We start from the raw sequence: 21,933 nt of genomic DNA, 5'->3' as shown, positions 1-21,933 counted from the left end.
TGTTTTATATAGTTCAAACATAACCTGCCTGCTCTTATATTCTATGCCTCGGCTAATAAAGGCAAGTATCCCGAGTGCCTTCTTCGTCCTTATCGACCTGTCCTGCTACCTTCAGCGACACGTGGACATGCACTGCAAGATCCCTCTGTTCCTCTACACTTCTCAGTGTCCTTCCATTTATTGTGTATTCCCTTGCCTTGTTAGTCCTCCCCAAATGCATTAACACACACTTCTCTGGATTGAATTCCATTTGCCACTATTCTGCCCATCTGACCAGTACATTAATATCTTTCTGCAGTCGAGAAACATAGAAAATAGGTGCAGGAGTAGGCCATTCATCCCTTCGAGCCTGCACCACCATTCAAAAAGATCATGGCTGATCATTCCCTCAGTACCCCTTTCCTGCTTTCTCTCCATACCCCTTGATCCCCTTAACCGTAAGGGCCATATCTAACTCCCTCTTGAATATATCCAATGAACTGGCATCAACAACTCTCTGCGGCAGGGAATTCCACAGGTTAACAACTCTCCAAGTGAAAAAGTTTCTCCTCATCTCAGTCCTAAATGGCCTGCCCCTTATCCTAAGACTGTGTCCCCTGGTTCTGGACTTCCCCCAACATCGGGAACATTCTACCCGCATTTAACCTGTCCCGTCCCATCATAATCTTGTATGTTTCTATGAGATCCTCTCTCATCCTCATAAACTCCAATGTATAAAGGCCCAGTTGATCCAATCTCTCCTCATATGTCAGTCCAGCCATCCCGGGAATCAGTCTGGTGAACCTTCGCTGCACTCCCTCAATAGCAAGAACGTCCTTCCCCAGATTAGGAGACCAAAACGGAACACAATATTCCAGGTGAGGCCTCACTAAGGCGCTGTACAACTGCAGTAAGACCTCCCTGCTCCTATACTCAAATCCCCTAGTTATGAAGGCCAACATACCATTTGCCTTCTTCACTGCCTGCTGTACCTGCATGCCAACTTTCAATGACTGATGCATCATGACACCCAGGTCTCATTGCACCTCCCCTTTCCCTAATCTGCTGCCATTCAGATAAAATTCTGCCTTCGTGTTTTTGCCCCTAAAGTGGATAACCTCACATTTATTCACATTATACTGCATCTGCCATGCGTTTGCCCACTCACCTAACCTGTCCAAGTCACCCTGCAGCCTCTTAGCATCCTCCTCACAGCTCATACCGCCACCCAGCTTAGTGTCATCTGCAAACTTGGAGATATTACACTCAATTCCTTCATCTAAATCATTAATGTATATTGTAAATAGCTGGGGTCCCAGCACTGAGCCCTGCGGCATCCCACTAGTCACTGCCGACTATTCTGAAAAGGATCTATTTATCCCAACTCTCTGCGTCCTGTCTGCCAACCAGTTCCTATCGAGTGGAGGGTAGCCAATGTAACCCCACTTTTTAAAAAAGGAGGGAGAGAGAAAACAGGGAATTAATTAGCAGCGCATTTGGAAAGAGGTGACATGATAGGTTCAAGTCAGCATGGATTTGTGCAAGGGAAATCATGCTTGACAAATCTTCTGGAATTTTTTGAGGATGTTTCCAGTAGAGTGAACAAGGGAGAACCAGTTGATGTGGTATATTTGGACTTTCAGAAGGCTTTCGATAAGGTCCCACACAAGAGATTAATGTGCAAAGTTAAAGCATATGGGATTGGGGGTCGTGTGCTGACGTGGATTGAGAACTGGTTGTCAGACAGGAAGCAAAGAGTAGGAGTAAATGGGTACATTTCAGAATGGCAGGCAGTGACTAGTGGGGTACCGCAAGGTTCTGTGCTGGGGCCCCAGCTGTTTACACTGTACATTAATGATTTAGACGAGGGAATTAAATGTAGTATCTCCAAACTTGCGGATGACACTAAGTTGGGTGGCAGTGTGAGCTGCGAGGAGGATGCTATGAGGCTGCAGAGTGATTTGGATAGGTTAGGTGAGTGGGCAAATGCATGGCAGATGAAGTATAATGTGGATAAATGTGAGGTTATCCACTTTGGTGGTAAAAACAGAGAGACAGATATTATCTGAATGGTGACAGATTAGGAAAAGGGGAGGTGCAACGAGACCTGGATGTCATGGTACATCAGTCATTGAAGGTTGGCATGCAGGTACAGCAGGCGGTTAAGAAAGCAAATGGCATGTTGGCCTTCATAGCGAGGGGATTTGAGTACAGGGGCAGGGAGGTGTTGCTACAGTTGTACAGGGCCTTGGTGAGGCCACACCTGGAGTATTGTGTACAGTTTGGTTTCCTAACTTGAGGAAGGACATTCTTGCTATTGAGAAAGTGCAGCGAAGGTTCACCAGACTGATTCCCGGGATGGCGGGACTGACCTATCAAGAAAGACTGGATCAACTGGGCTTGTATTCACTGGAGTTCAGAAGAATGAGAGGGGACCTCATAGAAACGTTTAAAATTCTGACGGGTTTAGACAGGTTAGATGCAGGAAGAATGTTCCCAATGTTGGGGAAGTCCAGAACCAGGGGTCACAGTCTAAGGATAAGGGGTAAGCCATTTAGGACCGAGATGAGGAGAAACTTCTTCACCCAGAGAGTGGTGAACCTGTGGAATTCTCTACCATTGAAAGTTGTTGAGGCCAATTCACTAAATATATTCAATAAGGAGTTAGATGAAGTCCTTACTACTCGGGGGATCAAGGGGTATGGCGAGAAAACAGGAATGGGGTACTGAAGTTGCATGTTCAGCCATGAACTCATTGAATGGCGGTGCAGGCTAGAAGGGCTGAATGGCCTACTCCTGCACCTATTTTCTATGTTTCTATGTTTCTCTGTCCATATCAGTACATTACCCCCAATACCATGTCCTTTAATTTTGCACACCAATCTCTTGTGTGGGACCTTGTCAAAAGCCTTTTGAAAGTCCAAATACACCACATCCACTGATTCTCCATTGTTCACGCTACTCGTTACATCCTCAAAAAATTCTAAAAGATTTGTCAAGCAGGATTTTCCTTTCATAAATCCATGCTGACTTGGACCGATCCTGTCACTGCTTTCCAAATGTGCTGCTATTTCATCTTTAATAATTGATTCCAACGTTTTCCCCACGACTGATGTCAAGCTAACTGGTCTATAATTACCCATTTCTCTCTCCCTCCTTTCTTAAAAAGTGGTGTTACATTAGCTACCCTCCAGTCCATAGGAACTGATCTAGAGTCGATAGACTGTTGGAAAATGATCACAAATGCATCCACTATTTCTCGGGTTACTTCCTTAAGTATTCTGGGATGCAGACTATCAGGCCCCGGGGATTTATCGGCATTCAATCCCATCAATTTCCCTAACACAATTTCATGCCCAATAAGGATTTCCTTCAGTTCCTCTTTCTCACTAGATCCTTGGTCCCTTAGTATTTCCGGAAGGTTATTTGTGTCTTCCTTCGTGAAAACAGAACCAAAGTATTTGTTTAACTGGACTGCCATTTCTTTGTTCCCAGTTATAAATTTACCTGAATCTGACTGCAAGGGACCTACATTTGTCTTCCCTAATCTTTTTCTTTTCACATAGCTATAGAAGTTTTTATGTTCCCAGCAAGCTTCCTCTAATACTCTATTTTCCCCCTCCTAATTAAACCCTTTGTCCTTCTCTACCGAATTGTTAAATTCTCCCAGTCCTCAGGTTTGTTGCTTTTTTTGGACAATTAAATGCCTCTTCCTTGGATTTAACACTATCCTTAATTTCCCTTGTTAGCCACAGTTGAGCCGCCTTTCCCGTTTTATTTTTACTCCAGACAGGGATATACAATTGTTGAAGTTCATCCATGTGATCTTTAAGTGTTTGCCATTGCCTATCCATAGTTCACCCTTTAAGTATCACTCGCCAGTCTCTTCTAGCCAATTCACATCTCATACCATCAAAGTTGCCTTTCCTTAAGTTCAGTACCCTTGTCTATGAATTAACTGGGCCACTCTCCATCTTAATAAAGAATTCTATCATATTATGGTCACTCTTCCCCAAGAGGCCCTGCACAACAAGATTGCTAATTATTCCTTTCTCATTACACATCACCCAGTCTAGGATGGCCAACCCTCTAGTTGTGTTCCTCGACATATTGGTCAAGAAAACCATCCCTAATACACTCCAGGAAATCCTCCTCCACCACATTGCTACCAGATTGGTTAGCCCAATCAACATGTAGATTAAAGTCGCCCATGATAACTGCTGTACCTTTATTGCACGCATCCCTAATTTCTTGTTTGATGCTGTCCCAACCTCACTGTTACTGTTTGGTGGTCTGTACACAACTCTCACTAACGTTTTCTGCCCTTTGGTTTTCCGTAGCTCCATCCATACCGATTCCACATCATCCAAGCTAATGTCCTTCCTTACTATTGCGTTAATTTCCTCTTTAACCAGTAATGGCACCCCACCTCCTTTTCCTTTCTGTCTATTCTTCCTGAATGTTGAATACCCTTGGATGTTGAGTTCCCAGCCTTGGTCACCCTGGAGCCATGTCTCCATGATGCCAATTACATGATATCCGTTAACTGCTATCTGCGCAGTTAATTCGTCCAACTTATGATGAATATTCCTCGCACTGAGGCACAGAGCCTTCAGGTTTGTCTTTTTAACACACTTTGTCCCTTTAGAATTTTGCTATAATATGGCCCTTTTCGCTTTTTACCTTGGGTTTCTCTGCCCTCCACTTTTACTTTTCTTCTTTCTATCTTTTGCTGGAGTACTGCATACAGTTTTGGTCTCCTTATTTAAGGAGGGGTGTACTTGTATTGCAGCAGTTCAGAGCGTGTTCACTAGGTTGATTCCTGAGATGATGGGGTTCATTTATGAAGGTAGGTTGAGTAGGTTGGAGTTCAGAAGAATGAGAGGTGACCTCATTGAAACTTATAAGATAATGAGGGGGCTCGACAAGGTGGACGCAGAGAATATATTTCCACTCATAGGGGAAACTAAAACTAGGGGGCATAGTCTCAGAATAAGGGGCCATCCATTTAAAACTGGGATGAGGAGGAATTTCTTCTCAGAGGGTTGTAAATCCGTGGAATTCTCTGACCCAGAGAACTGTGGAGGCGAGATCATTGAATAGATTTAAGGCAGAGATAGACATATTTTTGAGCGTAAATGGAATAAAGGGATATGGGAGCGAGCAGGGAAATGGAGCTGAGACCATAATCAGATCAGCCATGATCTTATTGAATGGCGGAGCAGACTCGAGGGGCCAAATGGTCTAATCCTGCTCCTATTTCTAATGTTCTTATTTATGGTCCCGAACAGAACCGACTCTTTCTGTCATGTATTCAACCAGCATTGTAACCCATGTATAAACTGACCTAAGTTGTACACCGTGAGAACACTGACCACTAGGTGGGAGACACTCCTAACCTGGACCTTCAGGTATAAAAGGGGAAGCTCCACCCACCTTCATCACTTGAGTGCTAAGGAATAAAGGACAGGTCACAGACTGACCTTCTCTCAAGCATGGGCCTCGTGTGCATTTATACTGTGTAGTAAGGACCGATCAATGGCGACAAGAAACTGGGATTTAAACCACGCGAGCATGGCCACTAACAGAACAGACGAGAGGTACTGTGTTAAGGAATGGTTGGGACAGAGATTCAACATTGTTAAAGCAGCACACAGTTCTGCAGGCAGACAAGGGCAGTCAGGCATGCCCCAACATGTAGTCGAACCCAGAGGGGAAGTTCGACAGAGACAATGGCAAGCTGAACAGCGATTCACGCCATTGCAAGGGACAATGCGGCCAGTAATGGGGCCATCAACACCTTTTAATGGTGCACTCAAGGACAATAACAGGGGCAGTCAGGGACGATCGACTGGCAAGGGACCTTTTGTTTCAAACCGCAACTCATGCTGGAGGCGTGGAGGCATACATTCAGCCGGAGTTTGCAGAGATGAGCAAAATACCTGCAGAAATTGCAGAAATGGACACTGGGGGAAATCGCTGGAAGCTGAAGTTCAGCGAGTTCATGTGGAGCACGTATACAGTTCATACACCAGGACGCCACCGATAATGATGAAAGTGCTCCTCAATGGCATCCCAGTATCAATGGAGTTAGACATGGGTGCCAGCCAGTCCCTGATGGGTATCAAACAGTTCAAAAAGTTGTGGACATCCAAGGCCAGGAGGCCCAAATTATCGCCGATTGACGCACAGCTACGGACTTACACAAAGCAGATCATTCCGGTGCTAGGCAGCGCCACGGTAGTCGTGACCCACAAAGATTCGGAGAACAGGTTGCCACTCTGGATTGTCCCAGGGGACGGCCCGCACTACTGGGGAGGAGTTGGCTTGCTGTCATGAACTGGAAATGGGGCGATGTCAATGCAATTTCCTCTGTGGAGCGAGTATCATGCTCACAGGTCCTGGACAAATTTGACTCATTATTTCAACCCGGCATTGGCACTTTCATGGGGGCCAAGGTAGTGATTCACATAAACCCGGACGCCAGACCAGTACACCACAAGGCCAGAGCGGTGCCGTACGTGATGCGGGAAAAGATAGAAGGCGAATTGGACCATCTGTTGAGGGAAGGCATCATCTCGCCAGTTGAATTCAGTGACTGGGCAAGCCCGATTGTGCCGGTGCTCAAGGCGGATGGGTTGGTCAGGATATGTAGTGATTACAAGGCCACCATCAATCGGGTGTCACTCCAAGACCAGTACCCACTACCGAGAGCGGAGGACCTCTTTGTGACGCTATCCGGTGGCAAACTTTTTTCAAAATTGGACCTGACCTCAGCTTACATGACCCAGGAGCTGGCGAGTGAGTTGAAGAAGCTGACCACCATCACGACACACAAGGGGTTGTTTGAGTACAACAGATGTCCGTTCGGGATTCGCTCGGCCGCCGCGATCTTCCAACGAAATATGGAAAGCCTCCTCAAGTCGATTCCAGGGACGGTGGTTTTTCAGGACGACATCCTCATTACGGGTTACGATACTGAAGAACACCTCCACAACCTGGAGGAGGTGCTATGCAGACTGGACCGGGTAGGTCTGCGACTGAAAAAGGCGAAGTGCGTCTTCCTAGCTCCAGAGGTAGAATTCCTGGGGATGAGGGTAGCAGCAGACGGGATCAGCCCTACTGCATCCAAGACGGAAGCGATCCAGAGAGCACCCAGACCCCGTAACACGACGGAGCTGCGTTCGTTCCTGGGGCTCCTGAACTATTTTGGTAACTTTCTTCCCAAATTGAGCACGCTGCTAGAGCCGCTACATGTGCTCCTACGCAAAGGTCGTGAATGGGTCTGGGGGGATAGCCAGGAAAGGGCTTTTAATAGAGCACGCAATTTGTTATGTTCCAACAATCTGTTAACGCTATATGACCCATGTAAGAAACTTGTGTTAATGTGCGATGCGTCGTCCTATGGTGTCGGGTGTGTGTTGCAGCATGTCAATGCCAAAAGTCGGTTACAGCCGGTAGCTTATGCCTCCAGGAGTCTGTCCCAGGCAGAAAGGGGCTACGGGATGGTAGAAAAGGAGGCGCTCGCATGTGTATATGCGGTAAAGAAAATGCACCAGTACCTGTTTGGCAGGAAATTTGAGCTGGAGACAGATCACAAACCCCTAATGTCCCTTTTGGCCGACAACAAGGCCATTAATGCAAACGCATCGGCCCGCATACAGAGGTGGGCACTCACGTTAGCTGCCTATGACTACACAATTCGGCACAGACCGGGCACCGGAAACTGCGCTGATGCACTCAGCAGGCTTCCACTAGCCACCACTGAGGGGGCTACCGAGCATGGTGCTGAGATGGTCATGGCTGTTGAAGCTTTCGGAAGCGAAGGCTCACCCGTGACAGCCCGTCAGATTAAAGTCTGGACAAATAGAGACCCACTATTGTCTCTAGTCAAGAAATGTGTCCTGAATGGGGACTGGGCAGCCACGTACAGGGCATGCCCTGAGATATTTAAACCATTTCACAGGCGCAAGGATGAACTCTCGATTCAGGCCGATTGCCTACTGTGGGGAAACCGCGTCGTCATGCCCCAGATGGGCAGAGAGGTGTTCATCAGAGAACTCCACAATGAGCACCCGGGCATTGTCATGATGAAGGCAATTGCCAGGTCACACGTTTGGTGGCCAGGGATCGACGCAGATCTGGAACTTTGTGTTCGCAGGTGCAACACGTGTGCCCAGCTGGGCCATGCGCCCAGGGAAGCCCCCCTTAGCCCCAGGCCATGTCCCGCCAAGCCTTGGTCACGCATCCATGTGGACTACGCAGGTCCTTTCATGGGGAAAATGTTTTTGGTTGTAGTAGACGCCTACTCCAAATGGATCGAGTGTGACATTTTAAATTCAAGCACATCCTCTGCCACGGTAGAAAGTCTACGGGCAATGTTCGCCGCCCACGGTCTACCGGACATCTTGGTCAGTGACAATGGCCCGTGCTTCACAAGCACTGAATTCCAGGACTTCATGGCAGGCAATGGAATTAACCATATTAGAACGGCATCGTTCAAGCCGGCCTCAAATGGCCAGGCAGAATGAGCAGTGCAGATAATCAAACAGTGGATGCTCAGATTCAAAGGGGTTTCCCTACAAACCCGCTTATCACGCCTCCTGTTGGCCTATAGAACCCGACCACACTCGCTCACAGGTCTTCCACCCGCAGAGCTACTAATGAAAAGGACGCTCAAAACCCGATTATCCCTTGCACACCCCACCATGAAAGAAATTGTCGAGAGCAGGCGCCAGTCACAATATCACTACCATGACAGGAATGAGAGGGCGCGATGTATTGATGTAAATGATCCTGTTTTTGTCCTCAACTATGCTGCAGGGCCCAAATGGCTCACAGGCACTGTGGTTGCCAAAGAGGAAAATAGGATTCTGGTAGTTAAACTTACCAATGGACAAATCTGCCGCAAACATGTGGATCAAACAAAAAGGAGGTTCAGCAACCCCATAGAAGAAGCAGAGGAAGAACATGATATAGAGATCACTCCACCACAGGTGATCGAACACCGGAACCAAAGGGAGGAGAGCCCAGTCACTGTGAGCAGTCCGGACAGGCCTGAGGCACTGCAAACAGCAGACACTCAGGCCAGCGCCCAACAACCGGAGCCCCAACTCAGGCGCTCTACAAGAGAGCGTAAACCACCAGAGAGACTCAACCTGTGATCCCAATAAGACTTTGGGGGGGGAGGTGATGTCATGTATTCAACCAGCATTGTAACCCATGTATAAACTGATCTAAGTTGTACACCGTGAGAACACGGACCACTAGGTGGGAGACACTCCTAACCTGGACCTTCAGGTATAAAAGGGGAAGCTCCACCCACCTTCATCACTTGAGTGCTAAGGAATAAAGGACAGGTCACAGACTGACCTTCTCTCAAGCATGGGCCTCGTGTGCATTTATACTGTGTCGTAAGGACCTATCACTTTCTTTAGTTATCCTCTTGCTTTTATTGTATTTATAAAACATCTTTGATTTTCATTGATTTTACTTGCCAATATTTTTTCATGCCCTCTCTTTGCTTTCCTAATTTCCTTTTTAATTTCAGCCCTGCACTTTCTATACTCCTGTCGGGTTTCTTCAGTATTGAGCCCTCGGTATCTGTTATAAGCTTCCCTTTTTTTCTTTATCTTACCCTGTATGCCCCTTGACATCCAGGGGGCTCGAGATGTGTTCGACCCACTCTTTTTCTTTAAAGGAACTTTGGGGCCGAAATTGGTGGCCTTACTGCCCACTACCAGCCACTGCTGCCGGCTGCCGCCGAGTTTTTTCGCCGCTCTCCCCTCGGTGAGAGATTCATCTAGGTCTGCCGCCGGCAGGAGGGGAGTACCGCTGGGAACCGCCCGCTGACGGCCGCTGGCGCACCAGTCGCATAAATGGCCTCCTGCCTGCCGAGCTGGCAGATTCCTCCGGGCGGGAGTCGGCAGCAGCAGGGCGAAAGACCGCTGCATGGAGACAGGTCTAACCCTGACGGTAAGTAAGAAAACCTGCAAAAAAAGGTTCGTTGAACTTCTTTTAATTTTTTTTTCCAGCGATTTATCTGTGTCGATTCCGCTGAAGGTGTTCTATTGGGTTTTTTTGTGAAGGATTTTATTTTTAGGTCTTTCCCCCTCCCTCGAACTGACTCAATCCTTGGCGACACTTTGCGAGGATCGCATTTGCCACCGAAATTGGGAGCTCCGCCCGCTGCTGCCCAGTTTAACGCTGTACATCATTATTTTGCCACCAGGCGGCACTGCCATCTCTTTGAGGAATCTTCCTGGCAAAGTACCGCCTGGTCTCTCGGCGGCCCTCGGCGGTCCTTTGGGCGGGCCTTGGCTTTGACTAAGTTCGCACCTATACTTTCTCAGAACCCTCATTATCTCCTCCTTGAATGCCTCCCACTGCTCTGACACTGATTTACCATCAAGTAGCTGTTTCCTGTACACTTTGGTTAAGAACAAAAGAACATAAGAATTAGGAACAGGAGTAGGCCATCTAGCCCCTCGAGCCTGCTCCGCCATTCAACAAGATCATGGCTGATCTGGCCGTGGACTCAGCTCCACTCACCCGCCCGCTCCCCATAACCCTTAATTCCCTTATTGGTTAAAAATCTATCTATCTGTGATTTGAATACATTCAATGAGCTAGCCTCAACTGCTTCCTTGGCCAGAGAATTCCACAGATTCACAACCCTCTGGGAGAAGAAATTCCTTCTCAACTCTGTTTTAAATTGGCTCCCCAGTATTTTGAGGCTGTGCCCCCTAGTTCTAGTCTCCCCGACCAGTGGAAACAACCTCTCTGCCTCTATCTTGTCTATCCATTTCATTATTTTAAATGTTTCTATAAGATCACCCTTCATCCTTCTGAACTCCAACGAGTAAAGACCCAGTCTACTCAATCTATCATCATAAGGTAACCCCCTCATCTCCGGAATCAGCCTAGTGAATTGTCTCTGTACCCGCCTCCAAAGCTATTATATCCTTCCTGAAGTAAGGTGACCAAAACTGCACGCAGTACTCCAGGTGCAGCCTCACCAATACCTTGTACAGTTGCAGCAGGACCTCCCTGCTTTTGTACTCCATCTCTCTCGCAATGAAGGCCAACATTCCATTCGCCTTCCTGATTACCTGCTGCACCTGCAAACTAACTTTTTGCGATTCATGCACAAGGACCCCCAGGTCCCTCTGCACCGCAGCATGTTGTAATTTCTCCCCATTCAAATAATATTCCCTTTTACTGCTTTTTTTTCCAAGGTGGATGACCTCCCATTTTCCGACATTGTATTCCATCTGCCAAAACTTAGCCCATTCGCTTAACCTATCTAAATCTCTTTGCAGCCTCTCTGTGTCCTCTACACAATCCGCTTTCCCTCTAATCTTTGTGTCATCTGCAAATTTTATTACACTACACTCTGTCCCCTCTTCCAGGTCATCTATGAATATTGTAAACAGTTGTGGTCCCAGCACCGATCCCTGTGGCACACCACAAACCACCGATTTCCAACCCGAAAAGGACCCATTTATCCCGACTCTTTGCTTTCTGTTAGCCAGCCAATTCTCTATCCATGCTAATACATTTCCTCTGATTCCGTGTACCTTTATCTTCTGCAGTAACCTTTTGTGTGGCACCTTATCGAATGCATTTTGGAAATCTAAATACACCACATCCATCGGTACACCTCTGTCCACCATGCTCGTTATATCCTCAAAGAATTCCAGTAAATTAGTTAAACATGATTTCCCCTTCATGAATCCATGTTGCGACTGCTTGATTGCACTATTCCTATCTAGATGTCCCGCTATTTCTTCCTTAATGATAGCTTCAAGCATTTTCCCCACTACAGATGTTAAACTAACCGGCCTATAGTTACCTGCCTTTTGTCTGCCCCCTTTTTTAAACAGAGGTATTACATTAGCTGCTTTCCAATCCGCTGGTACCTCCCCAGAGTCCAGAGAATTTTGGTAGATTATAACGAATGCATCTGCTGTAACTTCCACCATCTCTTAATACCCTGGGATACATTTCATCAGGACCAGGGGACTTGTCTACCTTGAGTCCCATTAGCCCGTCCAGCACTACCTCCCTAGCGACAGTGATTGTCTCAAGGTCCTCCCTTCCCACATTCCTGTGACCAGCAATTTTTGGCATGGTTTTTGTGTCTTCCATGGTGAAGACTGAAGCAAAATAATTGTTTAAGGTCTCAGCCATTTCCACATTTCCCATTATTAAATCCCCCTTCTCATCTTCTAAGGGACCAACATTTACTTTAGTCACTCTTTTCCGTTTTATATATTGGTAAAAGCTTTTACTATCCGTTTTTATGTTTTGCGCAAGTTTACTTTCGTAATCTATCTTTCCTTTCTTTATTGCTTTCTTAGTCATTCTTTGCTGTCGTTTAAAATTTTCCCAATCTTCTAGTTTTCCACTAACCTTGGCCACCTTATACGCATTGGTTTTTAATTTGATACGCTCCTTTATTTCCTTGTTTATCCACGGCTGGTTATCCCTTCTCTTACCGCCCTTCTTTTTCACTGGAATATATTTTTGTTGAGCACTATGAAAGAGCTCCTGAAAAGTCCTCCACTGTTCCTCAATTGTGCCACCGTTTAGTCTGTGTTTCCAGTCTACTTTAGCCAACTCTGCCCTCATCCCACTGTAGTCCCCTTTGTTTAAGCATAGTACGCTCGTTTGAGACACTACTTCCTCACCCTCAATCTGTATTACAAATTCAACCATACTGTGATCACTCGTTCCGAGAGGATCTTTTACTTGGAGATCGTTTATTATTCCTGTCTCGTTACACAGGACCAGCTTGCTCCCTTGTCAGTTCTGTAACATACTGTTCTAAGAAACAATTCCGTATGCATTCTATGAATTCCTCCTCAAGGCTACCCGGTGCGATTTGATTTGACCAATCGACATGTAGGTTAAAATCCGCCATGAGTACTGCCGTTCCTTTTTCACATGCCTCCATTATTCCCTTGATTATTGTCTGCCCCATCGTGAAGTTATTATTTGGGGGCCTATAAACTACTCCCACCAGTGACTTTTTCCGCTTACTATCTCTAATCTCCAGCCACAATGATTTAACATTTTGTTCATTAGAGCCAATATCGTCTCTCGCAACTGCCCTGATATCATCCTTTATTAACAGAGCTCCCCACCTCCTTTCCCTTCTTGTCTATCTTTCCGAATTGTCAGATACCCCTGTATGTTTAATTCCCAGTCTTGGCCACCCTGCAACCACGTTTCTGTAATGGCCACCAAATCATACCCATTTGTAATGATTTGTGCCGTCAACTCATTTACTTTATTTCGAATGCTGCGTGCGTTTAGGTAGAGTGTTTTAATACTAGTTTTTAAACCATGATTTTTAGTTTTGACCTCTCCTTTAGTCCCTTTATATTCATACATATTGTCCCTTCCTATCACCTTGTGGTTTACACTTACCCCAGTGCTACTCTGCTCTGTTGCCTCCTGCCTTTTGCATTCTTTCTTGGGGTCCTGTTCACCTGAGCTCTCACCCATTCTAACTAGCTCTCCTGGGTTCCGAATACTCTTCGCATTGAAGCACCGAGCTTTCATGCTTGCCTTTTTATTATACTTTGACCCTTTAGAATTCTGCTGTACAGTGGCCCTTTTTGTTTTTTGCCATGGGTTTGCCTGCCCTCCACTTTTACTCATCTCCTTTCTGTCTTTTACTTCTGTCTCCATTTTGTTTCCCTCTGTCTCCCTGCATTGGTTCACATCTCAGCTTAGTAAAATTAGTTTTAACCAAATTGAGAACTTTTATTCCCAGTCTATCTTTATCCTTTTCCATAACTAACCTAAATTTAACTGAATTATGATCACTAGCATCAAAATGCACCCCCGCTGATCCCCCTTCCAACTGCCCAGCTTGATTCCCGAAAACTAAGTTGCGAACCGCCCCCCCTCGCTTGTTGGGCTTGCTGCATACTGGCTATAAAGTTCTCCTGAATGCATTTTAAGAATTCTACTTCCTGTATGCCTTTCATACTAATTCTATCCCAGTTAATATTCGGGTAGTTGAAATGCCCTACTATTTCTGCCCTATTGTTTTTGCAGTTCTCAGACGTTTGCCTACATATTTGTTCTTCTATTTCCATCTGACGATTTGGGGATCGAAAGTACACTGTGTGATTTTCCCTTTACTTTTCTTCAGCTCAACTCATATCGCCTCATTTGATGATCCTTCTACATATCATCCCTCCTCACAGCTATAATTGTTTCTTTTATCAATATTGCAACCCCCCCCTCCTTTTTTATCCCCCTCTCTATTTTGTCTGAAAGCTCTGTAACCAGGAATGTTGAGCTGCCATTCCTGTCCTTCTTTCAGCCATGTCTCAGTAATAGCTATAATACCATACTCCCACAAGTCTATCTGTGCCCTCAGCTCATCTGCCTTACTCCCTAGACTCCTTACATTGAAGTATATACCATTTAGCACTACCAAACTCCCTTGTTGTCTACTTTCTATTCTTTGTTCCTCTGCCTTCCAAACTTGCTTTCTAATTTTCTGCCTTCTTTTTCCAGCTTTTCTTCTCTCCTTTCTGAATCTACTCACAGGTTCCCATCCCCTTGCCAAGTTTAAACACTCCCCAACAGCACTAGCAACCTTCCCCGTGAGGATATTAGTCCTGGCCCTGTTGAGGTGCAACCCGTCCAGCTTGTACAGCTCCCAACTCCCCCAGAAACGGCCCCAATGCCTCAGGAATCTAAAGCCCATCTCTCCAGCTATGTATTCATCTGCTCGCTCCTCTTATTTCTGCACATACTAGCATGTGGCACTGGGAGTAATCCGGAGATTACTATCTTTGAGGTCCTGCTTTTTAATCTTTTTCTGAGCTCCCTAAAATCTGCATGGAGGACCTCATCCCTCTTTCTACCTATGTCATTGGTGCCAATATAGACCACAATCTCTGGATGTTCACCCTCTCCCTTCAGCATGTCCTGCAGCTGTTCAGTGACATCTTTGACCTTGGCACCAGGGAGGCAACATACCATCCTGGCGTCACATCTATGGCCGCAGAAACGCCTGTCTGCTCCCCTAACTAATGAATCCCCTACCACTTTTACTCTTCCACTCTTCCTCCCCCAACCCCCGCCCACCCCCTGTGCATCTGAGCCACCTGTCGTGCCATGGACTTGGCTCTGGCTGCACTTCCCAGAGGAACTATCGCCTTCACCAGTATCCAGAACTGAAAGCTGGTTAGCGAGCGAGATGCACTCAGGGGACTCCTGCATTATTTGCATGGTCCTCCTTGTTTATCTGGCAGTCACCCATTCCATCTCTGCCTGTACACTCTTAAGCTGCAGGATGACCACCTTCTTAAGTGTGCTATCCACAAAGTTCTCAGCCTTGCGGATGCACTGCAGTGATGCCAGCCGCTGCTCAAGCTCTGAAACCTGGAGCTTGAGGTGCTCTAGCTGGTGGCATTTGCCACACACGTGGTCATATTCCCACATGGCACAGGACTGCCCTGCCATGCCTCTATTTATTAGATTATTAACTAAAGTTTTTGGTATACCCCTCTGCCCTAACTCAGAGAGAAGAAAAGACAACAGTTATTCTCACCAACCAATCATCTACCTGCAGTCCTGTGACGTCCCTTCTTGATTTTTTTTCTCTTTCCTCTCTGTTCCCGACCAGGTTCGCTGCTCTACGAATCTTGAGTATTGTTGGAGCAGCACTCATCCTGGAAAGTGGAGAGTATTCCATCACACTCCTGGCTTGTGCCTTGTAGATGGTGGAAAGGATTTGGAGAGTCAGGAAGTGAGACATTCGCCACAGAATACCCAGCCTCTGACCTTCTCTTGTAGTCACAGTATTTATGTGGCTGGTGCAATTAAGTTTCTGGTCAATGGTGACTCCCAGGATATTGATGTTCGGGGATTCGGTGATGGTAATGACGTTGAATGCCAAGGGGAGGTGGTTAGATGCTCTCTTGTTGGAGATAATCATTGCCTGGCACATGTGTAGCGCGAATGTTACTTGCCATTTATCAGCCCAAGACTGAATGTCATCCAGGTCCTGCTGCATGCAGACATTATCTGATGAGTTGCGAATGGAACTGAACACTGTGCAATCATCAGCAAACATCTCCACTTCTGACCTTATGATGGAGGGAAGGTCATTAGTGAAACAGTTAAAGGTCATTGGGCCTAGGACACTGCCCTGAGGAACTCCTGCAGTGATGTCCTGGGGCTGAGATGATTGGCCTCCAACAATCACAACCATCTTCCTTTGTGCTAGGTATGACTCCAGCCAGTGTAGAGTCTTTCCCCTGATTCCCATTGACTTCAGTTTTACTGGGGCTCCTTGATGCCACACTGAGTCAAATACTGTCTTGATGTCAAGAGCAGTCATTCTCACCTCACCTCTGGAGTTTAGCTCTTCTGTCCATGTTTGGACCAAAGCTGTAATGAGTTCTGGAACCGAAAGGTCCTGGCGAAAATCAAACAGAGCATCATTGAGCATTGGTGTTATTGGTGCATAAGTGCCATTTGATTGCACTATCGACAACACTGTACATCATTTTGCTGATAATTGACAGATGGGGTGGTAATTGGTTAGATTGGATTTGTCCTGTTTTTTGTTGGACAGAAACATCTGGGCAGTTTTCAACATTGTTGGGTAGATGCCTCTGTTGTAGCTGTACTGGAACATTTTGGCTAGAGACACGGCTAGTTCTGGAGCACAGGTCCACAGCATGACAGCCGGGCTATTGTCGGGGCCCATAACCTTTGCTGTATCCAGTGCGCTCAGCCGTTTCTTGATATCATGTGGAGTGAATCAAACTTGCTGAAGACTGGCTTCTGTGTTTGTGGGGACTTCAAGAGGAGGCCGATATGGATCATCCATGCGGCACTTCTGGCTGAAGACGGTTGCAAACGCTTTAGCCTTGCTTTTTGCTCTCGTGTTTTGGGCTCCGCAATCTTTGAGAATGGGGATGTTCAAGAAGCCTCCTCCTCCTGTCAGTTGTTTAATGGTCCACCACCATTTATGACTGGATGTGGCAGGACTAGAGAGCTTTGATCAGATCCATTAGTTGTGGGATCGCTTAGCTCTGTCTATCGCAAGCTGCTTCTATTGTTTAGCCTGCATGTGCTCCTGTGTTGCAGCTTTACCAGGTTTGCACCTCATTATTAGGTACGCTTTTGGCATGCTCTTCTACACTCCTCATTGAAGCAGGATTGGTCCCCTGGCTTGATGGTGATGGTAGAATGAGGGATATGCTTGGCCATGAGGTTACAGATTGTGGTTGAATCTAGTTCTGCTCCTGCTGATGGCCCACAGCACCTCATGGATGGTCAGTTTTGAGCTGCGAGATCTGATCTGAAGCTATCCCATTTAGCACAGTGGTAGTGCCATACAGCACAATGGAGGCTGTCCTCATTGTCAAGATGCCTGTAATGGATATCTTTGTGATAAAAACTTTGTGCATCCTGTTATAGAATCTATTACCAATTTTGTCATTCCACTCCTTCAACAACTGAATAATGAAATATGTTTAGTGTAAGACCCATGCTCTCGTACGCCTCGGTGAAGGTGATGATGGCTTGGAGTTCGGCCTCTGAGTGTGCGCAGACGGAAGCATCATCTGCTTACTATAATTCAATAGCGGAGGTTTGGGCAACCGTGGATCTGACCTGGAGGCAGCAAAGTTTGAACAGATTCCCGTTTGTCCTGTATTTTAGTTCCATTTCAGCAGGGAGCTTGCTGAGGGTGAAATGGAGCATTGCAGCAAGGAAGATCGAAAAGAGCGATAGTGCGATGACACAGCCTTGCTTGACCCTGGTCCGAACCCCTGGTGGATCCATTGGTCAGGATCATGGCTTGCAGGTCATCGTTGAGCAGGCGCAGGATGGTGACATATTTTTGAGGGCAGCCGAATCTGAGGAGGACATTCCATAATCCCTTGTTTGATAGTATCAAAGGCCTTTGTGAGGTCAAATGCGGCCATGTACAAGGGTTGGTGCTGTTCCCTGCATTTCTCTTCAAGGACACCCTCAAAGCCTCCTTGAAAAAGCGCAACATCCCCACCAACACCTGGGAATCCCTGGCCCAAGACCACTCAAAGTGGAGGAAGGCGCTGAGCAACTCAAGTCTCTTCACTGAGAGAAAGCTGAAGCTAAGCGTTGACAGCGGAAGGAGCGTGCAGCAACCCAGGATCCCAACTCACCCGTTCCTTCAACCACCATCTGCCCCACCTGTGACAGAGACTGTAGGTCCCGCACTGGACTCTTCAGTCACCTCAGAACTCATTTTAGTGTGGAAGCAAGTCATCCTCGACTCCGAGGGACTGCCTAAGAAGAAGAATGAAATATACTGCATATTTATTGCTGTCATCTTGGTCTCATTTCTAAATGTTCCCTGTTTGAATCTCTCCGTGTTTGAATTGCTGAAATAGCCCGAAAATCAAAGTCACAAATGGCATCCTCTGGGACCGAGGTACATTATCTCTCTGCAGCCCTTTGACATGTTCGACTACACAATCCTCTGCAAACTGACTCTTATGTTGTCCAGCTCAGTAGAACTGGCCTTTCTTGGTTCCATTCTTACCTATATAATCGGACCCAGAGTATCTCCAGCAATGGCTTCTTTTCCCACTCCTGCACTATTACCTCTGGAATTTCCCAAAGGAAATATCCATCGCCTGCTCCTCTTCCTCATCTAAATGCCCCTTGGCAACATAATCCGCCGACAGGGGCTTACCTTCCTCATGTAGACTGATGACACTCAGTTCTACCTTTCCATTACCTCCTTTGACCCTCTACAAAGCTTGTGTAGTCAAACCACTTATCTGATACCCAGTCCTTGATAAGGCACAATTTCTTCCACATTGGGAAGACTGAAGCTAAATTGGCCCTGATTTTAACTCCAAGTGGATTCCCCACTCAGGCCTGAATTAAAATTACAGCCGGGTTACGATAATGCTATCGGGCCGCAACATGCATGTATAAAGAAGGACCCTGTTGGCTCTGGGCACATGTCTTTGCTGCCTGCTGAGGAGAGTAGGTTACAATTGCAGATGTTGCGATCGAGCCAGCTTTCGGACAAGTAAAAGCCAGTGCGATTTTACCTGCCCACCAACCAGGTTTCTGCAGGAGTATGGTTAAAATCACCCCCAATTGTGTTCTGTCCCTACCACAACCTCCAAGTCACTGTCACAGGTTGAACAAGACTTTTCTCAACCTTGCTGTGCTATTCAACCCTGAGCTGAGCTTTTAGCCCCATATCCTTTCCATCACAAAGACCACCTACCTCCATTCTGCCAGCAAAAAAAGAGGGCTATTTTTCCTCTCAACATAACATACGAACATAAGAAATTGGAGCAGGAGTAGGTCATTTGGCCCCTCGAACCTTCTCCGCCATTTAATAAGATCATGGCTGATCTGATCATGGACTCGGCTCCACTTCCTGCCCGCTCCCATCCCTTTATTCCCTTATCGCTCAAAAATCTGTCTATCTCCGCCTTAAATATATTCAAGCTTTACTAGTAATTCTAAGAATCTGGTTGTATTGTTGCACTTTGTGTTCTTTTCGACATTGAAACCTTTTAACAAGGGAGAAAAAATGTTTGTAATGCTGGCGATACATTTTTTTTTCCCTGTTCCAAATCTTAGTTTGCATCAGGTGTCAGCATAAGAGCTAATTTTGTACAAAGTATGATGTCTAGCCCATTTAACACAGTGAATGGTTCTGTTCTTTTTCCTCGGTTTCCTTTTTTACCATCTATCATTGTTACTGTGAGTCTCCAACCAGGAAAAAAAGGATTGTGGAACTGCAGACCAGTCTGCAATTTGCTCAGTTGGTGAGACTGAAGTGGGAATCTGCGAAGGTGATTGTATAAGAAATAGCACCATCTAATCTGCTCACCAGTCGGTGTTAGTTCTTTTTATGATTATAATATTTCATTGTTCAGCACAAGTGAAATGTGACAAAACTCTTGCCAAAATTCCTCTGTGGGCTATTTTTAATGCACCGGTTAACAGATGTGTTTCAAATTCTGGTGTGCACTATTTAACAAAGTCATCAATCCTCCACATCGTTATGTTGTTGACACTGCGTTGTGCAATGGTAGCAATGCATGCATAATGCATTTGTATGGAAAATTCCTGTCAGCTATTTTGACAAAGGCATTACCCTGTTCAAAATAAACGAGTTAATTTTATATTAGCGTGTTTGTTTCTAATATTGTACAGCATGCTTTCAACCATTTAAGATGTTCACAAGAACTTAGTGTGACCACTTTTAACAGTGCACTAAAAAAACACACTGAAGAATTTAAACTCCCTCATGTAGGTAGCTGACAATGAGAAACATCTGGCTCTGAAGACACTCAAAGCTGTAACCATAAAACTATCAACCAAGGACCTACCATATGGCAACAGAATTTACAGAGCATAAAATGTCAAAGCATGGTCATAAAATCCTGGCAATAAACAAGGTTCACTAATATAGCAATATATTCTGTTTAGGCACATATCATTCTAATGCAAGCTGAAAATTAAATGGATAAGAGTGAAACAATGTTAAGCTATTTCAGTTACCTTGTTCACAGTTTTCTTCATCACTGCCATCTAGACAATCAGTATCTCCATCGCAATGCCACCTGACAGGAATACAGTGGCCATGCTTACACTGGAACTGATCTTCTTTACATTTAATTACACAGTCCTTCTGTTAATATAAATCACATGCAAGGTTTAATTTAATAATGTTTGTCATCAATGGCATATGGCTAATTACAAAGGAGTCACAATTTACTCGGGCATGTTGTTAATCATCTGTTGTAAATTCAGAAGCGACAACATTAAGGACAGATAAAACGTTGTCCTTTTTTTCCAATCAATCAAAGCTGGCAAGAACAGTTGGTCAGGCAACAGCACAAAAGCACAGCAACAAATGGGATTCAGTATACAATAAAGTAAGAACGAGCAATTCACAATACATGCCTAAAAATTCTGTACAGAAGCATTTACTTGTAGCAATACTCGCAACTCATTTTCCACAGGAAACATGTTTGTATAAGCACATAACACATCATTACATTTAACCATCTACAATAATACAGGAGGTGATGGGACATGACTCATTTTATATCTGTAAAGGCCAGCAGAATTCATAGTTTTTCATGTTCACACGGAATCACTAAGATCTTCAGTGCGTATAAACAACTAATTCCTACGTTAAGAGATGGAATTGCTGTTGCCTAAATGGATACACAAAAGTAGGGGGGTTGATAAATATGCCGCTGGAATTTGCGGAAAGGACCATACAGGTTCCTTTACTTTGTTATGAGATGCAATAAACTCTTTAATTTCTGAAGGCAACAAACATACTCTGACACCATGGTGACGTAAGAAACACAAATATTGATTATAAATTCAGAAACTTCCTTCACAGTAAGGACATTTGAATTTTAAAAGATGTTAGTTAAAGCCTAAATATAATTACAGAATACCCTATACACTCATATTTTACTTTTAATTGTGTTCTTACTCATATAATCAATCTGTTTGTAAAGAAAATAAACATATTCATTTTATTAATTGTAAAACACAATCCAAGGGCAAACATTTTAAACCTAGGCTACATCTTTTATTTTACAGTCATAACAACTGGACTTGAGATGAATTTATCAGTGATTCTTCAGGCAGATTTGAATTTATTTCTTAATAAAAAATATACCAAATCAGCTTGTTTATATTGCCCAAAATGATTAGGCAAGATATAAGAATGTAAAAGTTAAGTTTGTATGGTGTTCATTTATAAATGTTATGCATAGTCTATCCCACATATTGGCAGAGATAAATAAGCCAAAAAAGATATAACATTTGTTTAATTTGTCTAATTCTACAACAATGTTGCTGGGCTTATATAGAGTACAACAGTAAGAAACTTGTGCTCAGCCTTTACAAATCACTAGTTAGGCCTTAGCTAGA

At 45.2% G+C, this 21,933-nt stretch overlaps 1 protein-coding gene across 1 annotated transcript in view; it reads right to left on the bottom strand.

Annotated features, from left to right (window-relative positions):
- LOC139253819 (low-density lipoprotein receptor-related protein 1-like) overlaps positions 1 to 21,933 on the bottom strand; it is a 2,398,725-nt gene that overhangs the window by 147,490 nt on the left and 2,229,302 nt on the right. Inside the window, exon 71 of the mRNA XM_070873585.1 lies at positions 20,539 to 20,668. Coding sequence (XP_070729686.1) covers positions 20,539 to 20,668 — 130 coding nt within the window. The remainder of the gene's footprint in view (positions 1 to 20,538; positions 20,669 to 21,933) is intronic.

This window comes from Pristiophorus japonicus, chromosome 3 (assembly GCF_044704955.1).
Source record: "Pristiophorus japonicus isolate sPriJap1 chromosome 3, sPriJap1.hap1, whole genome shotgun sequence".
Lineage (NCBI taxonomy): Eukaryota > Metazoa > Chordata > Chondrichthyes > Pristiophoridae > Pristiophorus > Pristiophorus japonicus.
Note: the sequence above shows the minus strand (reverse complement) of the source record. Positions and strands in the feature narration are given on the sequence as shown.